Raw genomic sequence first — 26,199 nt, forward strand, 5'->3', positions numbered from 1 at the left:
CCAAATACATCAAAGCCTTCACTATATACACACTGATGAATGCCCATGTGTATAAACACATGCGAAATCTATTCCAGTCAACCTGTAGCCCTCTTGAAATGTCATCAGGAGACCTAATGGGGTGGCGTGGGGGAGAAGCCAGGAGGTGTTCAGATATTGTGATTTGAATATTTTCAAATAAGACAATTTCAGAAAGTCGAGTCACTAATATTTCTGAAATTGAAAAAAGACTGTTAGTGGCATTGAGTGTTAAAATGGCATTGAGTCTAAGATACACTAATTTCTAAAGGCAGAGAAAACCATTTCCAGACATATAAAATGAGTAAGGTATTGGTCATTTGTTAGAATATTAGATCATGTATTTGGACTACTATCTCCAAATACATTCAATTTATTTTAAATATTAAAGAATGAACTTCTGATGGAATACTAACAAAGCTGATTTAAATAAACCTCTCCATTTCAGCAAATCTACCAGAGTGGTGTGGAAAAAAGACTCATTTATGTAATAACGCCTACTAAATAAGCTATGAACATACAAGGTGGTGTATAAGATGTAGACAGCTTTATCTTCAGTACACTGTGCAAATAATATTGGATTTATTCAACTACCTGAAGTAATTCATTGTATACAGTTTCAGCTACTTAAAACATTTAAAATTTTAAAAAATCTAAATAGTATCATTAAAATTTCCCACAAAGATCTCAGCTCAGTAAATAGGTCACAGAGGCTACGTTCAGTCAATTTCACAAAGTGCCAGGCTCCTTGCCACAGGGCAGAACGGCTCTGAGTGCGCATGGTGAAGGCATGTCCTGGGTACACTCTCTCAAACTACATTCAGGTTATGAGGAAGAATCACACTCTACAACTACAGCCACAATCTGCTCGTCGCCACTGAATAGAGTGTGGTATCTGAATGTGCAGGGTGGACCTGCAGTGAGACTCCTGGCCCACAGCATAGAACAAATGGGACTAAATAATCTTCAGCCAGAGGCGGCTGCCCTGAATTGTCTTAGTCTACTCTCTCTCCTGCTTAACTATTTGAGGAGGGTTACTCTCTGCAGCTTTACATAAGACCTGTCCCCTTTCTTGAAGTAGGACAATTTTACTCCAGTTAAAATACAAATTGAATTATGTTTCACAATAAACACCTTGTCTTCCTCATATAGAGTGTGTGGCTGTGTTTGTAGTCCTCAACCAGGTTTTAAAAATTGATAGTGTTAAGTAAAGACAAGATGCAGATTAGTTTCCATTTTTATTAAAGCTGTGTTTTTTTTCCTAAGGAATATATTACACTTAAATACCATAAATAAAGATTAGTTCTTAAATCTATTATATTTAATAAAAATGTAAACAAAAGAAAATAATTCACCATTCCCTCCCCAAACCTGTCGAAATGTATCAAAAAAAAAAAAAAAAAAAGTCATCCTTTCAGGTTCAAGTTCTTTTGTTGGGACGAGTAGCACAGATTTTATTAAAATATGTTAGTCCTCCTGAGCTGCAAGGACCTCATACGGTTAACTGGTGCCCACTACAAAATGGGCCTGTGGCGCAGTGACTGAAGTCCACCTCTTCTGCCAGGACTGCTCCAATGCCCTCAGAAAAGGGCTTGTCTCTCTCCATTCAGTGTCTAAGGACATAGACAGTGCTAAGGCATTGAGCACAGGACACCGTGATGAATGTGATGTGTGAGCTGTCATACGCCAGGAGGTGGGTCAGAGCCAGCAGTGGCCAAGCAATTCTAGTTGGAGTATTACTCACAGAATATTAGAGCTGGAGAGATTCTGATAAAGCATCTAGTCATTTTTCAGACAGTGAGTCTTCTAATATTAAAGAGGATATTGATAAAATTTTATGCAATACTCTGGTATACTTATTTTTGTATCTTCCTAAAACTATTTAAACTTCATTAACTTGTTTCATTTTCAAATACTGATAAACTCTAAGCCAACATATTAGGCTAAAACTAATTTTAAGCATAATTTATAACATTTTTAGAACGCCTAGTTGATCTTAATAAAAATAAGTATCCTTAAGAAATAAGTAAGGGAAAAAGCTTTTTTCAGGAGAATATAGAGGGATCTACATTACCTACTTGCTTGCCAGATTCTTTAAAGCTGTCAGCTCAAGTCTAGCGACATGGCTTTTGCTTCCTTCTTGTAAATTCTGTTCTTGAAAACCTGAGAGACAAATTCACTTGATAATTTTGACACTGGGACCTTAATACTATCAAAGTGAACCTATATCTGAACTGAAAACTGAGGTAGTCAGTTTTTATAAGCACTTGACCCTTTCTGAGTCAGAAAGGGGCTTCAGTCTACCGTCCTCAAGTCAGCTGCTCCCCTTTCTCCTACCCCACCTCACCTCACTCCCGCTGTGGCTGCTGCCTGCTCAGTCTTTCTCAGTGAACTGGTTCTGTGAACATAAAGGGTTACCTGCCACAGGATATCAACATTTGGGTTATTTCAAATTCTTCAGTTTAAAGGTGAATTCTAGCCCGCTAATTCTGCACTGAAATTTCAGATTTTAAAAAGTCATTTTCAGAATATTGTTGTATTCTAAGTGACTAAACCGTGCCTCTTAAAACTTCTTACAGGTCCAGTGGCCTTCTAAATCTTCACTGAGTATACTATGCAGAAACAGAGATAAGCAACCACTTTTAAGACTTGTTGAAGAGGAAGGAAGAAACCAGCACAGTTAGTTACCCTCAAAAACTCAAGATTTCTTAACAACATACTTTATCAGATTCTACATTTGTGCAGAGAAAAAGTCTGGGCTACTAGATTCCAAGCTTAACAAATATATATAGAAAAAAATGTCATCTATAGTATTTTCTTCAGAAAGTCATTAGTGCAAATATAATTATATCAATAAAAAATAAAGCAAAAATATATTTCAAGTATAAAAAGCACCATGCTCAGAAACAATACTACCTAAATGGCATTACTGCACAACAGTTAAAACATAACTGAACCTATCACTGTGAATCTCAAATATATTATTAATCCATGGTGTTTTTGGTGAAATTCTTTATACAACTTTGCAGGATGACTCATAATCACAATAGATATGTAAGTTTAGATTTTTATAACTTTCTTTAAAAATATACTCTACACTTTTCTCTGACTTTCCATGATGTAAAGTATGCAGGACATAGGCAGAAACGCCACTGCTGTTAGCTTCTCTTCAGCTGAGGCTGGCAATGCTAGAGACCACCAGCTTTTCACAAGGACAAATACCTCCAATTCAAAACTGTATGCTACTAAATATTTTAAATTTATGTATTAAAAAAAGGTGACTTTCCTTTACGCTGGGGCTGCTGTTTGGTTCCAGCGTCAAATAGTCAGCTGGAATTACTCCTTAGTTATTATGCTGTTTGTTCACTTAGCAAATTTCTTAAATTAGTGCTCAAAAACCTTATGCTGAATTAAAGGGCCAACCAATGAATGAATGAATAAATGCATGCTTGTCCAAGGGCTGTGTTTATGCTGCCACAGGACTTCATTAGCCTTAGAGAGAAAAACCAGGCATCATTCATCATTGAAGAATTTCAAATTGGGATTATTAAGTAGGGTTGGTCAGCTCTGGTACCAGAGCAGAATTGCTTCTGGGGACCAGAATCTACGTGGTGACAGAAAGAATGTCAAATGCAGGAGGTAAAGGATATTATCTCCTCCGTTTAAAGCAAAGGCAATCTTCTGACTTCTATGGACCCTACTGGATAGGCCCTACACCAAACCTACACTTTGTAAACAATTCAGACCCTCTTGTTTTGACTTACACTTTGCATTTTATACATAAAATAATTTTCAGATAGCAGAAATTCTTCTGTAACAATTTCTAAGCCCACCTGAATATAACTGCATACCTGTCTATACCAGATTTCTTTTTATCTTCATTGATCAAAAAGGAACACTTCTATTTTTGTTGGATTGCGGTTGTCATAACTATTATCTGAAAAATATACAAATGTTTTCTTCCATTTGCATGTCTTCAATATTTTCACAAGGCAGAGTATTCTTCTCTCTCTGCCTCCCGGCTTTTCAAGTTATTATTAAACTAATGGAGAATACAGCTGGAAGCTGATCTCTGAGGATCAAGGAGTATGGATATAGCTGGAAGAGGGCTACCAGCACATAATGGCTCAGCAGGAAACTGCCACACAGCACTGTGAAATCATAAAATTTAGCGAAACATAATTTAAAAAAACACTCTTTAGAACAATGAGAACAATCATTTAGGTATACCATATACAGTTATTAAATTTAAAACAGGTATAATAGTGATGCAGAAATCCCAATTCAAATTATTTTCTGTAAGTCAAAGGACAATTTATACTTTTGAAGACAGGGTCCACAACTTATGATCTTGCAATAATTAGCTGTTCTTTAAATTATTGCAGCATTGATGAAATTTCCCATTGTTTTAGGATAATGAAAATGCTGAGGTATGTAATCACTGAAATTTTCACCAATTATCCCATTTTCAAAGGAAAACTTCAAGAAGGTTATGCATCCTGAAAAATAAAGAGACTTCGGTGATTTGGAATTCCTTCTCATTCTCCAAACTCTGAGGCTGTTGAGTTGCTGATGAGGAGTGACGGCTGTGAAGCTCTCCTTCAAGGTCTGATCTTGGTCAACACTTCCAAGCCAAACTCTGGAATGCCACTTCTGCCATCTGCATTGGCTAGCACTTGCCCAGATTTTGTGCTTTGTTCAGAGGAACATGACACAAAGGAATGTCTTGAGAATTCACTTATCCATTCTTAATGCCATACACACAGAAGAAATCCAGCCAGCAGAGGAAATAGATTGCCTAGTAGAAGCCAGAGGGTGACCACCAGGCTAGAGGAACGGGAACAGAGATCTAGAGTTGAAAACAAAAAATTTACTTTCTATAGACATTTTTGGAATAGATCCTACCAACTAAAACACTGACAGATGAGTAGAGGTGATTATTAAAAGGTGAACAAGGACACCTTGGAGAGCAGAATCAAGTGTGACTTCTTGAGACCTAGATATCCAAAGTCTTTTTTTATATTTATAGAAAAAGAACAAAAAAATTTATGCAGGAGGAAAGATGTATCTACCATACCAAGGTTCAAAAAAGGAACCCAGGAAAAGAGAGAGTGTCTCTGGGTAGTATCCTGGCAAAGCAAGATGCTATACAGGAAAGTAAATGAAAATCTTGGCTATTCTGACAGGGGATGCAGGACTTTCTTCTACCCTTTCTTGTCCCTTCTAGGTAGGATGACCATATAATTTATCAACCAACATCAGGACATTTTGAGATAAGTGCTGAAATAACTTTCTAGACTCAAGATGGAGCCATTTCTGCCTGTGGTGCCACATCAGCAAACTGAAGCTTAGGTAACTTTTTGTGTTTGTGTAAATGCTCTGCTTGACCAGAACCACAGCATATTCAGTCAGCCAATCTCCCATCGCCAAGCTAACTCTGGGCCCTATACATATCTCCTTGTTCCTTGATCTTTCTAAAGGTCAGATGCTCAACCCCAGCACATCAACCTAAGGTGAGTACTTCCTTCCTTGTTTCCTGCTTGCTGCTCTCCCTTTATTTTACAGTTCTCTGGACTCCTGAGAGTAGAGACTGCCTGTGTGAAATAAAATTTGCTTTGATCAACTAAATTGTTCTCTTTGATTATTTTAACACAAGGGAATGCTATTAATAATCATACCAGCAAAACAGGCACATGACTGTCCCAGGCAAAACAGGACATATGTTTCCCGATCTCTAAATGTCTACTTATATATCCATGTCACCCCAGGCTTGATTTGGAAACAGCAGAAGATTTTATGGGCTTTGGGCACTAGGAGTATATTTTAATTTAGCCAAGAGTTGTTCTCACAACTAAAACTATTTCCCCAAAATGATTCTCAGAATGGAAAACATTTTTTAGCAGTTAAAAGACCAGGTCAACCTGACTTTACTTTAGGATGAGTTGTCTGTTCTAATATTTTAACCAATAAAGACCCAAGCAATCTTCAAATCTGACTTGCTCAAAAGGTAAGGATAAAAAGGATTGGTCTTCAGCTGTAGAATGATAATGTCAGGGCACTGGAGCTTGTTCTTCTGAGCACTATACAGTGAGGAATTAGTATTTTAAAAAATCACTTCACTGTATGTAATCCAGGTAAACCATAGGGAAGTTATATTCTTTCCCAATGGAATCAGCTGGCATTGTTAAGTCTTAGAAAAATCCAACTTTTCTGAGAATAATCCTTCTCCAAGTGTGGTACTTGGATCAACAACATCAGCATCCCCTGGGAACTAATTAAAAAGGCAAATTCTCAGGCTCCAACCCAGATCTTGTGAATCAGAAACTCTGGGGGTCAGTCCTAGCATGATTCTGATGCATGCTGAAGTTTGCGAACCCCGGACCTAGAGCTGCACTGTCATGTGGCAGCCACTAGTGGTATGTACCATTTAAATTTAAATTAGCCAAAATGAAATAAAATATTTAGTTCCTTAGTCTCACTAGCCACATCTCACATGTTCAATAGTCACATGTGGCTAATGACTGCTGTATGGGATAATGCAGTTTACAGAACATTTCCATCACCCCAGAAAGTTCTATTGGATAAGTTCTGGCAGAGAGCATCAGGTAGAGCGGTCTTGGCTGGAACAAGGAGTAGGCCTTGGAGTCACTAATAGCCAAGGCACATCACTTTATCTTCTGATTCTCAATTTGGCCCAAAGGAAACAAGAGGAGAAGTAGCAATTGGTTTATCTACTGCTGGTACTAAAATTTAGGAAGCTATTAAAACATAAATGGTAGCTCTGGAGTATTTGTTGTCTTTCAGAAACACTGCACTTTCTGTGACAGTACTCTTTAAAAAGAAAAGACACAATGAGGGTGTTTGAAAATGAATTGGAGATGATAGATCTGGGTTTTGATCTGAACTTCATTATCTATTAGCTGTGACCGTAACTATCACTTTATCTCTTTTTACCTTAGTTTTCTCATGTGTAAAATAATTTCTATCTCATTAGGTTTTGTGATGATTAAATAGAATGATATAGACATAAAGCATTCAGCAAAGTGTCTAGCATTCAATAAACAGAAACAAAAACAACCTCTATAATCTGAAGAGGCCAGAAAGAATTTAGAAATAAATCTTTCATATTGACTAGTGGAAACTATCTAATCACACTCTAGCATTTACAAGTGATGACAAAAGAAAAGGAGAAAGAAAAGAAGATGAGAGTTTTACATTCTAAAAGAAATTACAAGTGTTAAGAAAAGGCTGTGTGAACTAACACCTGAGAACAACAACAAAAATCAGAAGAATTTGGGGAGAGAAGTATCTTTACACACTTCCTCCAGAATATGAGGGGTTTTAAAGTTTTAAAGACATATCTAGAAACCTAAAAAGCACCTTAACTCATAAGACATATTAGGAATAATCAATTGCTTAATAAGCTTTAACATAGGTTAATTCTAATTATTAGTATTTCTCATACAAGTACATTTAAAGCATCAAATCTTATTTTTACAAGTTTGGTGGGTCATAAAAACATTATTAAAAAGAAACAAACTATGTACTTAAAATAAAGAGCACATGTAAAGTCTGCCATAGTCCCTGGTACATAGTTAAATAAACATTCAGCAAAGGCTCAGTGTGTGCTCTATTCACACACATTAACAAAGACAAGAAGTCAGGTTATTTTAGAATTTTGACAGTGATGCTTATAATATTCAAAAAGCAATGCCTAAAAGGCAACTATTCTTGTGCATTTTTATGCATTTTTCAAAATTGGCAGTGCTTTGGAGGTTACAATGTTTTTTTAAGCTTCCTTCCTCATAGAACTGGTTAAAGGGAAGAAATCATAACATAGTGACTATAAAGAGTGAGCAGGATAAGAAAAAGAAAAGTCTAACGCGCAGGTTTGTGGAAGGGGTGGGTCATCTGCAATCTATTTCCCATCTCCTTTCAACAGATTCTCTTGTCTTTGCCATGTTCCAAGGACAGGAACTAATCATTTCAGAGCTCCTCGACCTGGTCTGGCTTTCTCCTCATTTCTAGACATTCTCCTACTGTAATCCTAAGTTTCTTACCTCTGAACCAGCTGGAGTAACTCTCTCATCTCAGCTCTAACTGCTAATGGCTCAATCACTGTTCATCTCTTGGACAATGAGATGGTAATAGTTTCTTATAGTTAACTCTGAGATTAGGCCTGAGGATGGGAACTTCATCAGAACCACCTATTTGTAGACTAGCAGTCCTCTAATCCTAGCCAAAGAAATTTAACAATAACAACAAAATTAAGTCATCCTACCAGCTTCACATTAAAAGCTGACTAAGAGTATTCAACACTATATTTACTACATACCGTATCAGAAGCACCTAAGATCTTTTATCATTTCGAATAATTCACTGTGCATTACCATTATAACTGCAGAAAACTCAGCTGGCTCACAGGAATTCAGTGAAAAGAGTTAACATAGCAGGCCCGAGATGGCCACTCTTTCAAAGTCCTGTTTGCAAGGACAGCCTTCAGCTGGTGTCTGGGAACTGGTTTCTTCCAGGCGTTGCCCACTGCCCCTTTTCCTTTTGCTGATTCTGCTTTGTATCTTTTCCCCTTAACAAAGCTTAGTCACAAGTACAACTAGAGGCAATCTTGTGTCTCCTAGAGAATCATTAAATCTGGGGGTGGTCTTGGACACCCCCAACACAAGTATTAACCTTCCAAAACTCATCCTCTACTTATATCCCAAGCCTGCAGGATTTGGGAAAGAAAGGAAATTAAATTTTAGATGTGAAGAAATTTTGAGCTGTAAAGTGAATGTAGCCCTCTGTTTTCAACCAGACCATGGAACAGGCAAAGGGTTAAAACAGTTTCATTTGAAAAATATCTCCTGTTGAGAAAATGAAACATGGCATATTTCAAAATGTCAATCAGTCATAAAATCTCATAGGTCATTTAATTAAAATATCATAGACCATAGGTCAAAGCTTTCATGGAAAGTTCATGAACTCTGCTTTTATAACTCTTAGAAGTGGATCATCAACCTCAGTTTGCACACCTTCATTAGTAGGGAACGCACTCTTCTAGAGACAGTCCTTTCCATTCCCCTCCTGATTCTAAAGGATTTAACCAGAATCTGTCTCCCTACAACTTCAGTTCTACTCTCTGGAGTCTCAAAGAATGAGCAAAATATCCCTGTGAGAACCACTGTCTTTGCCAGCCTGTCTTCCTATCTCACCTTGTGAGTGTGTATTTGTGGATCCTTGCACCTTTCTTTGCTTTGTGGGTGTGTCAATCCCTTCTTTGAGCTTCTTTTCCAGTGTCTTTCCCTCTCTTGCACTTCACCTAGTTATAATATAACTAAAATATACTTAATTGCTTTTTGTATTCAATGAACATAATTTTTACTCTTAATTTAAAAAATCAGTGGTTGAAACATTAACTTTTTATAAACTTCAATGACTTTTTTTGTGTGCAAGTCAGAGGTTCTTCACATAGAAAGCTTTCTCACCCTCACTCTTACTGAAGGGAGGTAAACTTGTTACCTCCCTTCAGTTTCTAACAGTGGAATTGCAATTAGAAGAGAAGACACTCAACCTGTTTTAGAGCTTCCTTGAAGGGAATTTTCAACATCTTGTAAGAAAAATCTCTCTCTTTATTCCAACCAGAGAGACTACTCACCCAGGGGTAGAGTTCGGGTCAAGTTAGCAGCTGGAGGATCTGTTTCTGGAGGACAGAGTTCACAGAAGTCCCAGCATGATGGGCAGAGCAGGTTTCCATCGTGAATCCAGCCATTCATCTGAATACTGACGGGGAGGACCTGCCCGGCCCGACTACACAAATATGAAGTATCCTGAACCCAAACCTTCAGACCTTGTGGAGAACAAGAAACCTTCAAAAAGTGGGAAAAAGAATCAGATCAGTAAGATTCTAGTATGTGAGGCTTCTCCTTCAACTGTAGGAAAATATGGTAGAATTTACTAAAAATGCTGGCTATAAAACACAATTGGGGATAAGGGAATATTTAAATCTCATACAAAGAGGGTTAAGTTATTCAGGTTGTAAAAGAATTTCACTCTGTGGTAGTAGTTCTTAAACTTTGACCACAGTACCTTTTAAAAAATCTTAATAAAATCTATGGACACCTTTCCTAAAAAACACAAGGTAATATGCCACATTACATACAGTTTGAATCCACAGAACCCTAAAGACAAGGCATTAATAACAACATTTCTGTAGGGGTTCGGTTCCGGTCAAGATGGCAGAGTGGTAGGACCACGAGCTTGCCTCTCCTCGCGACTACAATGAAACCACAACTGAATGCTAAACAACCATCGAAAAAAGACTGGAACCTAGCAAAAAAGATCTTCTGCAACTGGAAACATAAAGAGGGAACCACAGCAGGACAGTAGGAGGGACGTGCTCATGATATAATTGGGCCCCATAACCCCTCGGGTGGGCAACCCACAAGCTGAAGATTTGTTAAGTCGCAGAGGCCCTCCCACAGGAGTGAGAGCTCTAAGCCCCACGTCAGGCTCCCCAGCTTGGGTCCCGGCAGTGGGAAGAGAAGGAGACCCCAGGACATCTGGTTTTGAAGGTCAGGGGGGCGTGGCTCAGGGAGTCCCACGGGACTGAGGGAAACAGAGGCTCCATTTGCTTAAGAAGCATACAAGGAAACTCACATGCACCAGGTCCAAGGGCAGAGGCAGTGATTTCATAGGAACTTGGGCCAGACCTGCCTGCTGGATTTGGAGGGTCTCCCGGGGTGGTAGAGGACGGCTGCGGCTCACTCAAGGGACATAAAAACTGGTGGTGGACATTCCGGGAGTGTTAATCTACATGAGCTTGCTTGGAGGCTGACATTTTGATTGGATCATTAGCACCAACACCGAGCCCCAGCCAACAGCCTGTAGGGAAGCCTCAGGCCAAACAGCATACAGGGTGGGAACACAGACACACCCACTAGCAGACTTCCTAAGCCACAAAGGCCTCTAGACACGGCCCTACCCACCAGAGGTCCAGGACCAAGCTTCACCCAGCAGTGGGCAGGCACCAACTCCTCCTGCCAGGAAACCTGCATAAGCCTCTAGTCCAGCCTCATCCACCAGGGGCAGATACTAGAAACAAGAAAACAATAATCCCAAAGGCTGTGGAAGGAATCCACAAACACATAGAAAGAAATATGAGGTGGTAAAGGAATATCTCCCAGGCCAAGGCACAAGATAAAATCCCAGAAGAAGAAATAAGTGGTGAGAAGGTAGGTAATTTATCTGAGAAAGAGTTTAAAATAATGATGGCCAAGATGTTCAGAGAACTCAAGAGGAGTATAGATGCACAGAGTGAAGTTTTTAGCAAAGAGTTGGAAAATATAAAGAATACCCAAACAGAGTTGAAGAATAAAATCACTGAAATGAACAATACACTAGAAGGAACCAAGAATAGACTAAATGAGGCAGAAGAAGGGTTCACTGAGCTAAAAGACATATTAGTGAAAATCACTACTTCAGAACAGAAAAAAGAAAAAAGAATAAAAAGGAATGAGGATAGTTCAACAGAACTCTGGGACAACATGAAGTGCTCTAATATTCACATTATAGGGGTCCAAGAAAGAGAAGAGAGAGAGAAAGGACCCAAGAAAATTTTTGGAGAGATAATAACTGAAAACTTCCCCAACTTGGGAAAGGAAACAGTCACCCAAGTCCAGGAAGACCAGAGAGTACTACACAGAATCAACCCAAAGAGGAACACATCAAGGCATCTAGTCATCAAATTGACAACAATTAAGGATAAGGAGAAAATATTAAAATTAGCAAGAGAAAAGCAACAAATAACATACAAGGGAACTCCTATAAGGTTATCAGCTGATTTTTCAGTAGAAATTCTATAAGCCAGAAGGGACTGGAAAGATATATTTAAAGTGATGAAAGGGAAAAACCTACAACCAAGAATACTCTATCCAGCAAGGTTCTCAATCAGACTTGATGGGGAAATCAAAAGCTTCACAGATAAACAAAAGCTAAATGATTTCAGCACCACCAAACCAACTTTAGAGCAAATGTTATAGGACCTACTCTAGTCATCAAACCATAAGAAATGAGAACAAAAAAAGAAAGAGAAAAAAAAAAGAGACCTACAAAAGATTGCTTTGGCTGTTTGGGGTCTTTTGTGGTTCCTTATAAATTTTGGAATTGTTCCAGTTCTGTGAGGAATGTCGCGAGTATTTTGATGGGGGTTGCACTGGATCTGTGGATTGCTTTGGGTAGTGTGGCCATTTTGATAGTGTTGATTCTTCCAATCCAAGAGCATAAGAAATCTTTCTATTTCTTTGTGTTATTTCGGTTTTCGGAGTATAGGTAACCTCCTTGGTTAAGCTTATTTCTAGGTGTTTTGTTGTTTTTGATGTAATGGAAATGTCTCTGCCAGTTATAAAATTCTGGGTTTTGAAGTGAAAAAAAAAAAAAGTGAATGAAGGGCCGCAAATGGCAAAATATTCCACTACACACACACACACACACACACACACACACACACAAATACACTGCATCTCTATTATCTATTCAACTATTGATGTACACTTAGGATGCTTCCATATCTTGGCAATTATAAATAACTTTGCTGTTAATAACAGGGCGTATGTATCTTTTTGAGTTAAATCTTATTTTGTGGTTGGCTTTATTCCTTTGATAACTATGTAAGTTTAAAAAGCTAAAGTTCTAAACATTCTTAGAAACAATGAACAGTATATATATGTAAATTCAAAAATACATGTGCAGTTAAAACAAAAAAACTTATCACGCCATGAAAGACATATTACTAAATGAAAGAAGCCAGCCTGAAAAGGCTACAACTGTACGATTCCAACCAAATGACGGTTTGGAAAAGGCACAGCTACAGAAACAATAAAAAGATTGTGGTTTCCAGAGGTTTGGGGAGAGGGAGGGAGGGAGAAATGAATAGATGGAGCACAAGGGATTTTTAGGGCAATGAAATTATTCTGTATGATACTATAGTGGTGGCTACATGCATTATGCATTTGTCAAAACCCACAGAATGTACAACATCAAGAGTAAACCCTAATGTAAACTATGGACTTTGGTTGATAATAACATACCCATGTTGGTTCATCAATTGAACCAAATATGCCACACTGGTGAGGGATGTTGAAGGTAGGGGATTATATATGGGTGGGTGGGGCGGACTATGTGGGAACTCTGTATTTTCTGCTCAATTCTGCTGTAAACATGAAACTGTTCTAAAAAAAGTAATGTCTATCAAAAAAAAATTTCTGTAGATTCTAGTATCCTCCTTTATTTCAGCTTAAATCTCTGTCAAAGCCATTAACCATGTCATTTTTTTGTGCAAGTCACTATATTTTGTAAATCAAAATTTTATTAGTTGTTTTAAAAAATAATATATGTTAATTGTAAAAAAAAAAAAAAAAAAAGAAACACAACAGAGAAATGACATAGTGATAGTTATTCTTTTTCTCTATCCCAGACCCTCTGGGATAGAGATAAAAATGTTCATGATGATTACATTATGAGTACAACTGATAACATCTTTAAAGGCAGGACTCATATCTCAAATACAAGGGGTAAATAATAAAATCAATTTTTAAAAGCAAACATATTAAAACTAACAAAAAATGTTTAAAATGACTGTATCTTCTTCAATGTTGTTTTCTAAAAGGACTTCACATTAATTTCAATTATGCTACGTCACTTTAAATATTTCTGAAACTTCAGTGCATGCTTCTGAATATGTTTGATGGTGACAAATTTTTACTTTGCAAGTAGATGTAAATTTTGAAAATACCCAAAAGTCGCCAAGAACCAAGTCTAGTTAAAGGCAGTTCATTAAACTGGTTAAGACTAGGTCAACAAAGGTCTTAATTTCCAAATATACAAACAGCTCATACAACTCAATAACAACAACAACAAAACAACCCAATCAAAAAATGGGCAGAAGATTTAAACAAACATTTCTCCCATGAAAAGAAGATTAACATCATTAATTACCAGAGAAATGCAAATCAAAACTACAATGAGATTATCACCTCACACCAGTCAGAGCCATCATTCAAAAGTCCACAAGCGATAAATGCTGGAGAGAATGTGGAGAAAAGGGAATTCTCCTACACCACTGGTGGGAATGTAGTTTGGTGCAACCATTATGGAAAACAGGAGATTCCTCAAGAAACTAAACATAGACTTACTACACAATTCAGCAATCCCATTTTTCAGCATATATTCAGAGGGAACTCTAATTCAAAAAAATACATGCACCCCAATGTTCATAGCAGCACTATTTACAACAGCCAAGACATGGAAACAACCTAAATGTCCATCGACAGATGACTGGATAAAGAAGTTGTACTGTATTTATGCAATGGAATACTACTCAACCCTAAAAAAGAATAAAACAATGCCATTTGCAGCAACATGGATGGAACTGGAGATTGTCATTCTAAGTGAAGTAAGCCAGAAAGAGAAAGAAAAATACCATATGGTATCACTTATATGTGGAATCTACAAAAAAGACAAATGAACTTATTTACAAATCAGAAACATATTCACAGACACAGTTTACAACACTGTAAACTGATTATACTTCAATAAAAAATTTTTTTAAAAGATGTGGCATATAGATACAATAGAATACCTCCCAGACACAAAAAAGAATGAAATAATGCCATTTTTAGCAACATGGATAGAACTGGAGATCATGCCAAGTGAAATAAGCCAGAGAAAGAAAGAAAAATATCATGATACCACTTACATATGGAATCTAAACAAAGGACACAAATGAATTTATTTACAAAACAGAAACAGACTTACAGACACAGAAAACAAACTTATGGATACCAGGGGGAGAAGGGAGGAGTAAGGGATAAATTGGGAGTTTGGAATTTGTAGATACTAACTTGTAATGGCCTATAATGGAAAAGACTATGAAAAGGAATATTTTATATATATATATATATATATATATATATATATATATATATATATATATATATATATAAATGAATCACTATGCTATACACAGAAATTAACACAACATTGTAAATCAACTATACTTCAATTAAAAAAAAAAGACTAGGTCAACATAGGTGTGATGCAAAAAACTAAAACTGACTTCTTAGATAGCTATTAAACTGTTTCTAAAGGCAATTTAAAAAGAGGAGTTCCAAAAGTGTATTTCAACAATGGAGTCATTTTAAAAATAACTCTATCATCAATTAAGTTTAAATATATTCATTTGGAAATTTAAGTTATAATAAGCTACAAAGAAAATAAACAACAACAAAGTGTAACCTCTTCTATAAGTCTGTCATTCAGTGACCCACATCTAGTAAGTCACAGCAGCCACAATGCACTGTAATCATTCTTTTAAGTGAGAACTGACTGGGTACCATGCTTGGTGCTGAAAAGGATGCCAAAGAAGTCCATGACACAGTGCCTGCCCTCTAGGAGCTTTAACTGAGGAGAGAAGGGCGGGACATAAAAATCCTCCCCCCAAAATTAACAGTATCAGATTGTTTTATGATTAAGAGTCAATAAATGGTAGAAACAAGAACATTAAAGATTAGAAAGTTTCATGGAAGAAAGAGTATCTATATTCTAAAGAGGTGCACAGGGTTTGGATTACAGTGAAAGAGAGATGCTGTGATCTGGCAGGCTGTGTCAGAGTCCAAGTGGGTGAGGAGGGTAACCACATAGGGGTGGAAGAAGATGGAAGGGATGTGGACAGATCAAATAAGTAAGCATATTAAGGACAATGAGACCCTCTTTCCCACTGTTGGAAAGAAGAGTTACAAATATGGAAAGGGAGAAAGCTAAAATGAATTCTTTGGTATTAGACTGAAATCAAAGATACTGGTGCAAACTCATGGTTATATATATACACGTGTGAGTATATATAAAATTACACACACATATATATTTCCTAGTTCTGTTTACCAAGAGGGCCTGGGAAGCAGCTATATCCCAATAGCAATGAACAGTACATCTAGTACCCAGACCTTAGACTCTAAACATCACACTCCACTAAAAGAAACTAGAGCTCCTTGGAGAAATGGTTGTTTCCAGAGCCGCAGCAAAGAAAGTAAAGATAAGCCTAGAATACCTTGTGCTAGACAGCAAGGAAATATTTAAAAAGATGGGACAGGCCAAAAGGACACAGGAACTAGCCTGAAAGGGCTCCCTCTGGCTAATTCTGGGGCAACTTGAATATCAAAAATAATGATAGTGATGGTAATACCCAATGAATAAAATGGAATCCATGAATCAAAACTGATTGTAAGTATACAAACTAATAAAGTGAAAGTATGATAAGAAATAACTTATTGATATAGTACCTTTTGTCCAAATACTTACTAATTAAAAAGGGAATTAGCTAAAAGAGAAAAACAGCAACTTGACAGTGAAGAAGTGTGGTAGATACTAGCAAGTTAACATGATCAGTAAAGGGACAAATCAGGAGTGCACCACCACAACACAAGCATCACTTCTCTGATATTACTGCCCAAAACATATTACATGAATTTAATTATGAAGAAACATCAGACAAACCCAAGTTGAGACACATCCTAGAAAAGAACTGGCTTGTAACCTTTAAAAGTGTCAAGGGTATGAAAGTCAAGAAAAGACTGAGGAACTGTTCCAGATTGAAGGACACCAGAGACATGATAACTACTCAACATGTGATATTAGTTCAGATCCTATTACTACAAAGACATTGTTGGGACAATAGGCAAAACTTAAATGGGGTATGAGAATTAGATGTATCAATATTAATTTCTTTATTTTTTGGTAGTATTGTGGTCATACAGACGATGTCCTTGTTTATAAGAAATATATATTTAGGTATTTGGGAGTGAAGGGGCAGGTTGTCAGCAATTTGCATTTAACTGACTCAGAAAAAACATATTTTTGTACCATTCTTGCAAATTCCATCAAAATAAGTAAAAAAAAAAAAAAACAGGAGAAAACAGAACAGCTAATCCATATGCTAACTGTTTGGAAATCATATACATTTGCTAATTTAGTATTTAGTATTAAATTAGCAAAATTAACTGACAACACTAGGTACTCCAGAGAAGCCAAGTACATTAAGCCTTTGTGGATGGTATTACAAATCTACGTAATCCCTTTGTGGTGGTGGTGGCGGTGTTATGAAACATTAAAGTAGGTTGAAATGGTCATCCTCCTATCGTAATTCACTCTGTTCCAGCTTTATTTCCTTTAATTTTATTTCAAAAATTGATTTTAAAAAGGTAAAGCCTGTAAATATACTTATAAAAGCATTTTTACATAGTAAAAAGTGAAAATTAAGTCAATATCTAACAAAAAAAATGACTTCCCTAATTAAACTACTTTAAAATGATGTAATGCTCTACAGCTATAAAGAATGGTATTATTATTGGAAAAAACTGCAAAAGGTATTTTGCTCCATATAAGCACTAAGGCACTGACTAAAACAAAATTACATACTGTAATTACACGAGGTCAAAACTATGTATGTAAGCAATACATAAATCTTTAATAGAATTTATCAGAAAATAGTTGCTCAATTAAAGTTGTCAGATTATAGCTGGAAAGTGTTCATTTTTAGTTGTCTTTTATAAGGTTTCAAAGATAATTTTATATGAATTGTGCAGTGAATGAATTATACCTCAAAAAAGCAGTTACCTAAAAAACTGTCAATTTTAAGAAACTTTAAAAAAAATTAGTTAAATTGTCAGCTACATTAGTGCACTTAGCCCTTGCAAATAAAATGGCACAACCAATTCTTATTTTTCAGTTTTTAGGATCACATTCTCCTCTCTGATGTCTATTAGTAGGGTATAAAATATTCAGTAAGTTGGATGTTCCTAAGTTACAGAATGCCTGTATCTTAATAAGTTCTTAATAAGGTGATGCAGTTATTTAAATTAGATGTGAAAATATGATAATTAAGAAAACAGTAGTTTACCCCCTTTGGATATCTAATTTCAAGGAAAAGATCTATTATTAATCAGTAGTTGATTTATTAATCCTTATAGCCATGCTTTCTTCAGAACTTATAAACTGTAATTTTTTCCATTAAAAGTAGTATTTAAGAACAAAATTATATATTTTTCATGATCTCCTTAGCATAAATGCCCAGAAGCAAAATTATTATAAAACTTTGCTGATCTATAGCAACTACATATATTTTTAAACAAATGGGGAAAGGTAATTTCTCTCAAAGATATAATATTTTGACAAAACACAAGCATCCAAACTAATGTTTACATAAATAAGGTAAAGTATTAATCAATAAAAATTAACTATATAAAAATATAAAATGTATTTTAACGAGATAAAATTATATAGTATTTGATATAATTATTAACAACCATATGGTTTACCTGATAGCATCCACTCCCCCAGTCTGGGTAACTCAGCTTCCTCTCACACTTTTCCATGACAAATGCTGATTTCTGAATTAGACAAACTGAATGAGGTCCATACTTTTCAGCACCATAGTTTTTAAAAAGGTCTGAAGCAAATGAGAAAAGTTTTCTTAAAAACTGACTTTGGGCTCATTCTTACAATTAAAAGTTACTTTAAAAAACAACATGTTTCATGGATATTTTCAATTAAAAAAGTCGAGAGAAACAGGGTTCCAAACTCAAACTGGGATCTCAGTGAAGGAATTAGTAGGGAAAAATGAGTCTATCAGAAATAAGAGCTAACACTGGACCTATAGCATCTAAGTTAAATATACAGAGGAAATAGTACAAAGATCACCTTCAATGTGGCCTAAATGGGAGTCACCTCTCAAGTGACCCATGACAGGATGGGGCCAAGTGGTTTATAAAATGAAGACTGTTTTTGGGGTGCTGCTACTTTTGCAAAATGTTCTTATGTTTTCAACTTATGCCATCTCCTGGAAGTCCATAAATAACAAGCTGATCTAGTCTAGACTAAACACAAATCTGTAGTTACCCGGTAGATGAAATGATCTCTAAATAGCTAATGGACAAAGGAATGAAGCCTTTAAAACCTATGAATAATTTTCTCTCTTTACACTTAATATAAGTAAGTTTCATCTTCTGAAAGTAGAGAGTACAATTATCCTCTTTTGAAATATTACAAGGATTAGAATTTTATGTCAGCTTTGAAAAATCTTTAATTTTATAAGCTAAGAAAGAAAATGTAAAACAATAAAACAGAGCTTTATATTTTTTTAATTTATGAGTATTTCAAAGTCCTCAAAACACATAGTGATCAGTGTCAAAAAAAAAAAAACAAAAAAGGAGGGGTGAGGCCAACCCTCAGGTCAAATCCTGAGAGCTATCTGTTTTTATAGATAAAGTTTTACTGGAAGATAAGTCATACTAACTTATTTACATATTATCTATAATTGTTTTCACACTATAACAGCAGAGCTGAGAAGTTGCAACAGACACTGTATGACCCACAAAGCCTAAAATATTCACTATCTTGATTTTTATAAAAAACATTTGCCAACTCCAGCTCTAAAATAATAAAATGTGATACTATATCTTATGCAAACCCATAACTGATAGATATGTGCATTTTTTTTTGCTTTAACATGGAACTTCTGAGTAGTTACATCATAAGTCTTTAGACATTTATTAACTAGATAAGTGATGAATAAAAATGACTGTACAAATCCAGTTAAATCTGCTAGGTTTAAGGATAAAAGGGAAAAAAATATGGAAATTTAAATTGTAAATGACTTAGTCTATAATAAAGTATGGCAAAAGGGGGGAAGAAAAAGAATCAGGTTGAAAATTTTGATGACCACAGAGAGAAAAACTACTAATTGTTCTTCATTAACAAATCAGACATGAGAAGATTTTGTTTACAAAGATAGTATGAGCTATAGTTATTATTGCTGAATATTCAATTGCCATACTGTTTATTCCTTTGATGACTTGTTCACTTATGTATATAAAAGGGAATAAATAATATGGCAATACATCTTACTAGCCATGGGAGAATAGTATTCTGATATCTGAAGAATGACATGTTACTTCTAAAGTACAAAAAATGCACACTCCTTAGGAGAGGGAAAAATAGGATACCTAATACAATTTAATAAAAAGAGCTCTGCACTGGAGGATCCTGCACTGACACCAATGAACTATATTACTTAGTATCTCTCCCCTTATCCTTGAAATTCAATAATACCTTCTCTCATCAGGTTTTGAGAAGAAATGAATAATAAAAATGAAAGTGCTTTGTAAATGAAAAGTGTCATGCAGATGTAAGGTATTACTAAATGGTAGTGTGTGTACACACACGTGCAAGTGTATCTAACAGCTAGCAATCCTTTGTGTCATAATTCTAAGCACTTACTTTACTAACTCATTTAATTCTCACAACAAATCTATAAGATAGGTATTATCCCCTTTGTACAGAGGAGAAAACTGAGGCAGAGAGAAGTTACTTCGAACAGGTGAACAACAGTGGAACCACAACACAAACTCAAACTATCTGGCTCCAGGGTCTGTGCCCTTAACCACTATTTTATACTGCAGACACACACTTTTCATATGTATATATATGTATGTATCACTTAATTTCACTAAACTACTAACCTGGTTGATTTTCCAATATTCTACAATCAGAGCTGCGCTGATATTCACCACTTAAATGCCAACTGAATTCCTGACTGAAAGGGCAGTAGTCAGCAATTTCTACTGAACCACCATAATAAGGCAAATCTTCTGCAGGTACTCCACTGAGTTCATCAAAGTACTACAAAGAAAAAAATTTTAGGAAGACAGGAGTATAAGAAACAAAATAAAGTCCACAGACAATTTATAGCAACCGTCTCTAATGCTGTACAGCACAGAGAAGATATTAATCCATTTTTCTTCATTCGTAGTACAATGCAATATACTACCTGAGGGGTATTTCAAGGCTGTTGTAGTTTTAGAGATAAGCAAAGTTGAGTAAATTAGTCTACGTTTTTAATTAGAGTAACGTTTTAAAAGAATGGATAGGAAGAGTTTTAAGAGTTGACAAAACACAAAACTAATGCATACAATTAAGATATTTTAAATATAACGTACTTCAAGTGTTTTTGGGAGACAACTTACATGTTTTGACAAACTTGAACTGCAAGCAAATGAGTGACATCATATATATATAATACTTTGAATACCAAAGGAACAGGTACCAGATAAATTGTAAAGATTTCACATTTTATACCAACTCACTGAATTATATTACTAAGCCTAGAAACATGTTTGCTATCTTATAGTGTCTGAAGCACTCAGTTGGGTCATAAACGTATGTAGGAAGCTCAAAATTAAGCAACAATCGCTTTCTTTTCTTTTCTTTTTTCTTTTCTTCCTTTCCTTTCTTTCTTTCCTTTCTTTCTTTCTTTTTCTTCCTTCCTTCCTTTCTCTTTTCTTTCTTCCTTTCTTTTCTTTTTTCTTTTCTCTTTTCTCTTTTATTTTCTTTTTCCTTCCTTCCTTCCCTTCCTTCCTTCCTTCCTTCCTTTCTTGTACAATTACAATGTGTCTTTCTCTGGTGTACAGCACAATATCCCAATCATGCATATACATACATACATTCATTTTCATTTTTAACAATCACTTTAAATTTGCTTCTGTGATACCATTTTTGACTAATAGGTCCTTTGTCAATGGCAGGCAGAGCTCAGGGTTTTTTAGTGATAGCCACATCAACAAAAACTTTGAGGTCAACTCAGAGATTCAGACTGAACATGTGGGACCATTTCCTTCACCTTTTAGGATAATTTTTTCTAAACTAGAACTTCCAAGCCTTGTAATTAATTGGATTAGAGTATTTTAGTTACTTTCTTTAAAGAACCTTGTTTTCTATGTAAATTAAAGACAAAGACTTTGGAAACAATTAAAAAGAAAATACAAACAGTTAGAAAATAGATCAAAATAAATATTCTAAATGTCTCTTACCATTACCATAGGCATTGCTAGATACTAATAAATTGCTATCAATTAACATATTGGTTATAAAGAAATGGAGAAATTCTTCATTTTTTTCTAACTTATAGAAAACAAATGAGGCCTTATAAATTGAAAAACTTATGAGAATTCACTCTTCTAATTAAAAATGGAGACTTTTTCTTAAAAAGCCGATTCCTGAAATTGTGCCCCAAACAAGTGTTACCTGATATTCTTGAGGTAAAGGTTTCGGAAACTTCTGCAAATTACACACTGCAACTGCTCTCTGGTCCTGTCTGCAAGTTAACTGCAATGGATTACTTCTGAGCGTGTCACAGTAAGGACTCAGCATCTGCCTCCTGCAGACAAAGATATACAACACGGTACCAAACTCTAAAGAAGTTATTACAAGTCTATTCTACGGTTTGTCTTTTCCATTACAATTTCAATGTTTTAATACCTTAAAACCAATTGCTAAACCAGGTTAAAAACTTATTTTTCAAAGGGTAAAGGAAATGCTTAATGTAGGTGTCAGAGATTAATGCTAGATGTATTATAATATTTCACTGTCATTAAATAAAATCCTATTCATCTCCTCCTTCACTTTTGCCAGTAAAATGGAGTTCCAAGGTCCCTAACCAGTCTGCCTTCTCCTCTACCTTTCAGAGCCTTCTTATGTTTATTGATAATGCCTAGACTTCTTAGTTGTACTTAGAAGGAGGAACAGGAAAAAGTACATCTACACCTTCCAAGAAGTGAAAGTGGGACTTACATTTAATTTTTATATTATGTTTTTGAAAGGTTTCCCCCAAGTGATTGTGATGTAGTCAGATTACAGACCTATGTCTGGGGATAATGTGATGTTGAATCATTTCATTTATCTGGTATTTAATGATTAACAGAACTCCCAAACAGTATTATCATTCCTAAAAGGAAGCCTCCAAAGTAGAACTAGTATCTTCATTTTACTGGTAGGTAAGAAGTCTGAGACAAGCAGCTTGCCCAGGGTCATACAGCTCATGAGGGGCAGAGCTGGAACTTTAAAAACTTCTCTCCAAGTCCAGTGCTTGCCCATTAAATCACAGGTACTTCCTGTGTTAAAGAAGATGTGTTTGTTTCTTCTCTCACCTGGGTAAGGTCTCAGAGCAGTTTGAATCACTCATAGTTTCTACTAAGAAGTCTGACATCTGAGTTATAAGCCTGCTACAAGAAAAGCAGCTCATATGCAGTGGCAGGAAGCAGCCTGCAGCTACTTTGGGGACAACTAGTTAACTCCAGTACTACAACCTGATCTAGTGTAGTTGTTCTTAAATTGTGCTACACATTAGAATCATCTAGAGAGATTTTTTAAATCTCCATGCCCACCTTGTTCCTCACACCAAATGAATCAGAATGTCTGAAGGTCGGAACCAGGCATTGGTATGACTCACAAAAGGACAAACTGATAATTTGGACTTAATCAAAAGTAAAAATTTCTGCTCCACAGAAACCCTATTAAGAGGATTAAAAGCCGTACTGGCATATGACATGAAGAGACATCTCACCAAAGAGGATATGCAGATAGCAAGGAAGTACATAAAAAGATATTTAACATCATTAGCCATTAGGGAAATGCAAATTAAAACCACAATGAGGTATCACTACTACCTTTCAGAACAGCTAAAGTAAAAAACAGTGACAATACCAAATGCTGGTGAGGATGTGGAGAAATTATTAATCATACATTGCTGGTTGGAATATAAAATGGCATAACCATTCTGAAAAAGAGTTTGGCAGTTTCTTACAAAACTAAACTTGTAACTACCACATGACACATTGATTGCCCTCCTGGGCACTTACTCTGGAAAAATGAAGATTTATGTTCACACAAAAACCTGTACACAAATGTTTATAGCAGTTTTATTCATAACAGCCCCAAATGAGAAACAACTCAGATGTCCCTCAACGTGTCAATGATAAAACAAAGTGTGGTGCATCCATATCATGGAATACTGTTTAGCCATAAAAATGGGCAAACTATTGATAAATACAACAAACTGGATGAATTCTCAGAAAATTATGCTTAGTGGTAAAAACCAATCCCAAAAGGCTTTATACAGTATGAGCTATTTATATAATATTTCTGAAATGAAAAAATTACAAAATGGAGAACAGATAAGTGGTTTCCAGGGGTTAAGGAGGGATAGGGTGGGAGGGAAGCAGGTATGGCTACAAAAGGGCAACAGGAGGGATCCCACTGGGAATCCAAATGTTCTGTATCTGGCTGTATCAATGTCAATATCCTGGTTGTGATATTGTACTACAGTTTTGCAAGATGTTACCAATCAAGGACACTGGATACAAGTGTATATGGGATCTCTGTATTTTTATTTTCTCACAACTGTATGTGAATCTACAATCACCTTAAAAAGTTTTAAAATATATACGTTTATAAATATATAAACATGTGTGTATCCCCCCAAATTGGAGACTATATTTTTTAAAAAGCTTGCTAGGTAATTATGATATGCATTCAGATTAGAGAACCAGTATTCAAAAGTAGTTTTATGTTTTTGATACTGAATCAACAGTTGCATCTATGTTTATGAGTACATTCTCTGAAGAAAACAAGTAAGAATGAAAATGAAGAGTATGAAACAAATTTGCAGTAAATTTATTTATGAATAATAAGCTAACCAGAAAAGTTTTATGGTTCTGGCTGTCACAATGTGGATTCTTTTGGTATACTCTTTAAAACAATACTGTGGCTACTTATGATATTATGACAAAGATTGTTTTCTATACATTTTGAAATTGAACTGTTTGGACCACATTTTGAAAATAGGACATTTTAGGCTCTAGATAAAGAACAACATCGGAAATAAACTGTTATCAAAGACATTGTGAAGAAATGCATCCTTACTTTTGTCTCTGCTGATCAATCCAGAATTTACAGCTCTTCTCAACAAAATCACAACCCATTCCTCGGCCCCAGTCTAATTTCTCAGCCATGCTGTAATTAGCTTTATACCAGCTGTGGAAAAAATTCAAACAAAGCACTTTATATTACTGTCATTTAAAAAGCGACTCTAGTATACCAATGACAAATCTTAACAATGAGCAAACTAGGACCTCAAAAAGGACTTTGGTGACCATCACCACAGATGAGCATTTATGAACAAAGCTCTTGCTGCACAGGATTGCTGTACAGATCACTGTAGCAGGGCCCGGGAAACTTTAGTCTTGAAGGAAATGTGAGTATTTAAGAGTATCTTCATATTTGAAAAAATCAAAATCAAACCATGTTTCATTATAATTTTCAAAAATGACAGAAGTCATAGAGTAGAAAGTAGTTAACGTGTGAGACAAGGGGAATAAAAGGCAAAGAAACAGAAAGAATGAGAGAAAAAGAGAAGGGAGCAAGTTGAGGAAGGAAAGTGGAATTACTAGTTGGCCGGCCTCTACCTAATCTGGTCCAGTTGGCCCTAGTTTCTTGCTTCCCTGGTCTTGAATTTATAATATTCTATCAGTATGGGCCCTGTTTGTGACTAAATACTACACCATTATAATAAGATAAATGACACAGAGAAAAAAATGTGACAATGAGTGTGTATATGTCCATGAATAACTGAAAAATTGTGCTGAACACTGGAATTTGACACAACATTGTAAAATGATTATAAATCAATAAAAAATGTTAAAAAAAAATAAGATAAATGAATACTATTTCCAACACATTGCAAATGTTTCAATTTCAGAAAAACAAAAACACATTGATTTACTTCCCTGACAAAATTAATCAAAGGCAATGAAGCTACTTTTATTAGTTTTGCTTCTTTATTCTTAATGACAAGATTAGTTTACAGAAGTTATAAAGTTACACAAAATAGTTTCTGTCATGTTTGTATTATATCTTGTCCCCTCAGCATTACCAAAATAGTTAATAAAAACACAGGCTCAAAGGCTGGGGGAATGATAAGAATCATCCTCTCCACTCCAGCACTTCCCACAAAATCTGAGACAGCAGAAATACATGACATAGCATCTTTCAAACTTTCTCCCCTTCCAAAGAACAGAACTGTCTCACTCAGACAGAACCTGAAGAAATGAAGCCCGGCACTCCAACACCAAAATGCCTACAACTTCTACAGCTACCAAGTGAGTCCCGCTGACCAGCTAACTTGGTATCACAGCAGGTCAAGGTGTCTGGATAGTAACAGGTGCCCCCAGTCTTGCACACTAGTGGTTATTTTAGCAGTGCCTAGGTTAGGAAGTCCTTCTCCCAGTGAATAAAATATAA

At 35.7% G+C, this 26,199-nt stretch overlaps 1 protein-coding gene across 2 annotated transcripts in view; it reads right to left on the minus strand.

Annotated features, from left to right (window-relative positions):
- Positions 1 to 1,243: 1,243 nt before the first annotated feature.
- LMLN (leishmanolysin like peptidase) overlaps positions 1,244 to 26,199 on the minus strand; it is a 58,739-nt gene continuing 33,783 nt past the window's right edge. For both annotated transcript variants that reach the window (XM_074365083.1, XM_074365082.1), the window contains 6 exons: positions 24,823 to 24,933; positions 22,147 to 22,279; positions 20,586 to 20,745; positions 18,384 to 18,514; positions 9,671 to 9,881; positions 1,244 to 4,867 (listed from right to left, as the gene is read on the minus strand). In XM_074365083.1, coding sequence (XP_074221184.1) covers positions 4,767 to 4,867; positions 9,671 to 9,881; positions 18,384 to 18,514; positions 20,586 to 20,745; positions 22,147 to 22,279; positions 24,823 to 24,933 — 847 coding nt within the window. In that variant the 3' untranslated portion in view covers positions 1,244 to 4,766. The remainder of the gene's footprint in view (positions 4,868 to 9,670; positions 9,882 to 18,383; positions 18,515 to 20,585; positions 20,746 to 22,146; positions 22,280 to 24,822; positions 24,934 to 26,199) is intronic.

Source organism: Camelus bactrianus, chromosome 1 (genome assembly GCF_048773025.1).
Source record: "Camelus bactrianus isolate YW-2024 breed Bactrian camel chromosome 1, ASM4877302v1, whole genome shotgun sequence".
NCBI lineage: Eukaryota > Metazoa > Chordata > Mammalia > Artiodactyla > Camelidae > Camelus > Camelus bactrianus.